The sequence below is a fragment of the Glycine soja genome, chromosome 10, assembly GCF_004193775.1.
Source record: "Glycine soja cultivar W05 chromosome 10, ASM419377v2, whole genome shotgun sequence".
Taxonomy (NCBI): Eukaryota; Viridiplantae; Streptophyta; class Magnoliopsida; order Fabales; family Fabaceae; genus Glycine; species Glycine soja.
In genome coordinates this window covers 8052897-8056377 of record NC_041011.1, presented here as the reverse complement: position 1 = coordinate 8056377, position 3481 = coordinate 8052897, and the positions used below count along the sequence as shown (strand labels likewise).

At 28.6% G+C, this 3481-nt stretch overlaps 1 protein-coding gene across 1 annotated transcript; it reads left to right on the top strand.

Annotated features, from left to right (window-relative positions):
* The first annotated feature begins 333 nt into the window (after positions 1 to 333).
* On the top strand, positions 334 to 1892 carry LOC114371307 (GDSL esterase/lipase At5g45910-like). The gene is made up of 5 exons (XM_028328777.1): positions 334 to 574; positions 688 to 906; positions 1023 to 1168; positions 1289 to 1562; positions 1651 to 1892. The coding sequence occupies exons 1-5, from the start codon at positions 334 to 336 to the stop codon at positions 1890 to 1892; spliced, it is 1122 nt and encodes a 373-aa protein (XP_028184578.1).
* Positions 1893 to 3481: the final 1589 nt, after the last annotated feature.

Here is a 3481-nt window from a genome sequence, read left to right as displayed (position 1 = left end):
GACATATTTCATTCGTGGATATACTAAAATTGTTAGTACCTTTACCTGTTGCGTATGAATCTCGTTACAAGGAGTCAAGTGCAACAAACAATTGTTTTATAATTAGACCAAAATAAAAACACAACAAATAATGTTGAGGAGTAACAAATCTATATTCAAGGATATATATGTATTATTCAAATATAAGAGAATACAACTTGCAACACTATTTTTTAAGAAACAAAAATAGTCAAACCATGTCAAAATTAAAATGACAGTTACGTGCCAAGAGGAAGAGCTGGTTTATGAGACAATATATAATGCATAGTTTCGATTGATATTCAACTGTCAATCATGAACATCTTCATTATCTTTAGTATCACCTTCGCATGTGGTGTTTTTGGAAATGTTAATTCAAATGTCAATCCTCTCCCATATGAAGCTATTTTCAATTTTGGTGACTCTATAAGTGATACAGGAAATGCTGCTGCCTATCACCATGTTCCCAAGGATGGTAAAAGCCCTTACGGCTCAACATACTTCAAACATCCATCGGGACGTTTGTCAAATGGACGATTGATCATAGATTTTATAAGTATATGCCGCTATTTTTTAGTCAACTTAATGAAAATTCTTTGGAAGGAAGAAAACACAGAATATATTGTTGATTGAAGGAAATACTAACCTATGATTTTTTTTTAATTATAGCTGAGGCATATGGGTTGCCAATGTTGCCCGCCTATCTAGATCTCACCAAAGGTCAAAACATTAGGCATGGAGTAAATTTTGCATTTGCTGGTGCTGGTGCACTTGATATGAACTATTTCATAAAAAATAGACTTAAGGCACCAGCAACGAATAATTCATTAAGTGTTCAACTTGATTGGTTTAAGAAGCTCAAACCTTCCCTGTGCAAAAATAAAAAAGGTTTCTACAAAAACTCCTTTAGTATTGTTTATTGTGTGTGTTTGTGTGTGTGTGTGTGTGTGTGTGTGTGAAATTTGCTCAGTATGACTTACAATTTTTATTCTCTTTTATGACAGAGTGCAATAACTACTTCAAAAAATCATTGTTTATAGTAGGAGAAATTGGTGGAAATGATATTAATGCGCTTATCTCGTATAACAATATTTCTAAACTTCGTGAAATAGTTCCCCCAATGATTGAAGAAATTACCAAGGCCACCATTGTATGTGATATCACTCTTAAGTATTGAAATGTTGGCTTCAACTTTTGGTTCAAAATATGATTTTGTAGTTCAATATTGATAATAAATTCAATTTTGTTTTTGTTTCCTTTTATTTGTCAGGCATTAATAGAAGAAGGAGCTGTAGAGGTAGTGGTGCCAGGAAACTTTCCAATTGGGTGTAATTCTGGTGTCTTGACAGTGGTGAATAGTGGCAACAAAGATGACTATGATCAATTTGGGTGCTTAGCAGCTTACAATGTTTTCATTAAATATTATAATTGGCGGCTTAATCAAGCCATAGAGGCACTAAGACAACAAAAAAACCATGTTAAGATAATATATTTTGATTATTATGGTGATGCCAGACGTTTATTTCAAGCACCACAAAAATATGGTATGTTGTGCTTTTATATATTGGATTAAGCAATTTTATTATGATTTGTTCTTATCTTATGCTTCATTTATGTACATTAATGTTGCAGGCTTTTCATCTAGTAAGAATGAGACTTTCAGAGCATGTTGTGGAACAGGCGAGCCTTACAATGTTGATGAACATGCACCTTGCGGAAGTTTGACTTCAACAATTTGCTCTGATCCTTCAAAACATATAAATTGGGATGGAGCTCACTTTACTGAAGAAGCTTATAAACTAATAGCAAAGGGGCTAGTTGAGGGTCCTTTTGCAAGCTCTTCTCTTAAATCTCCTCTTTTTAAGATAGTATAAATTGAATTGACGCAATCATTAAAGCAAAATTTGTTTTGATAAATTCAAAATTAGCATCTCGTTTTTATTTAATTTTTTTGTACACAATAACATTGTTAAAGAGTATGGCTACAACAAACATCTTGTGTTGTTACTAACAATTGATCTTCTAATTCTCAATGAAAATTCCTAATTATATTGCGCAAATATAATTCGTATGTTTCGTTGTCATACTGGATGACATACAAGAGTAATGTCACATAAAAAATAAGTTAGAATAAAAAAAGTAGCAACAACTACACTCTTAAATACATTCTATATTATTGTTTAAATTTTATCAAAAATTACATAATCACAAGAGAACTGTATCAAATAAGATTTGTTATCAACAATATTTCTTTCATTTTCAATAAATTTCAACCAATAAAATGTTAAAAGGAGTGTGTAAAAGTGTGTTTTACTAACATTTTCTATAATAACTCTTTGATCAAATCAGTTTTGGCCATGTTAAAAAAAAATCATCCCAATAAGCATCCATGCATGTGTAGGGTGTTGCTATGCGCACCCAACAATATTGCTGAGGCACCTTGCAATTTATGTGAAGTGGCAAAAATGCCCTTCACTTAAATTTTAAAAACCCTCCCTCTTCTACAGATTTTGCACGTCGCCTCTACTGTTTTTCTTCTTCCTTCCTCGAAGCGTTGTCTTCTTCCTTCGTTGTTGGTTGGTCTGTGTCGCGTTGCCGCTGTTCGGTGCTTCCATTGCCAGATTTTAGGACCACCATGTCATTTCCACCGTCGAGGTAAGGTTGCTTCTTTGCTTTTATGGTTGCTTCGTGTTTCAATATAACACATACAGAATAGGTAATCTGTATGAGTTATACGAATTAACTAATCCGTATAACTCATACGGATTAGCTAATCCGTATGGGTTTTTTTAAAATTATTAAATTATTTATTTTTTTAATATTAAATGTTTTTTATTTACAAAAAGTATTATTTTCAGTTTTGTTTTTAAACAGTTTTTTTATAAATATATTAATTTTTTAAAATAGTATTTTTTTTATTTGTAAATATAATATTTTTATTTTTTTAAATAGTTATTGTTTCTTTATTAAATAAAGATAGTTTATTTTGAACTATGTTTTTAAATAGTAAAAAAAAATTAATTGTAAATATAATAATTTTATTTTTGTTTTAAATAGATATTTATTATTTTTAAGTAAAAATAGTTTATTTTGAATTATGTTTTGAAATAGTTATTTTATTAATTGTAAATATATTAATTTTATTTTTGTTTTTAAATAGATATTGTTTGTTTTTAAATGAAAATAGATTCTTTTGAATTACGCTTATAAATAGATATTGTATTTTTTAAAATTTTAAATATATTATTTGGAATGTTGTTTTCAAATAGTTGATATATTTTAATACAAAAATAGATTATTTTCATCTTTTTTAAAAAAGGTATTGTTGTATGTTTTTAAATAGTTATTATTTTTAATTGTAAATATATTAATTTTATTTTTGTTTTTAAATAGCTATTTTTTTAAATAAAAATATTTTATGTTGAATTATTTATTTAAATAGTTATTTTTCTAATTGTAAATA

Bases quoted from the DNA above. Each gene is read 5' to 3' on its own strand.
- LOC114371307 (XM_028328777.1), top strand. From the start codon at position 334: ATGAACATCTTCATTATCTTTAGTATCACCTTCGCATGTGGTGTTTTT. The intron at 575-687 runs GTATATGCCGCT...TTTTAATTATAG, and splicing joins ATTGATCATAGATTTTATAA to CTGAGGCATATGGGTTGCCA. The intron at 1,169-1,288 runs GTATGTGATATC...TTTATTTGTCAG, and splicing joins AAATTACCAAGGCCACCATT to GCATTAATAGAAGAAGGAGC.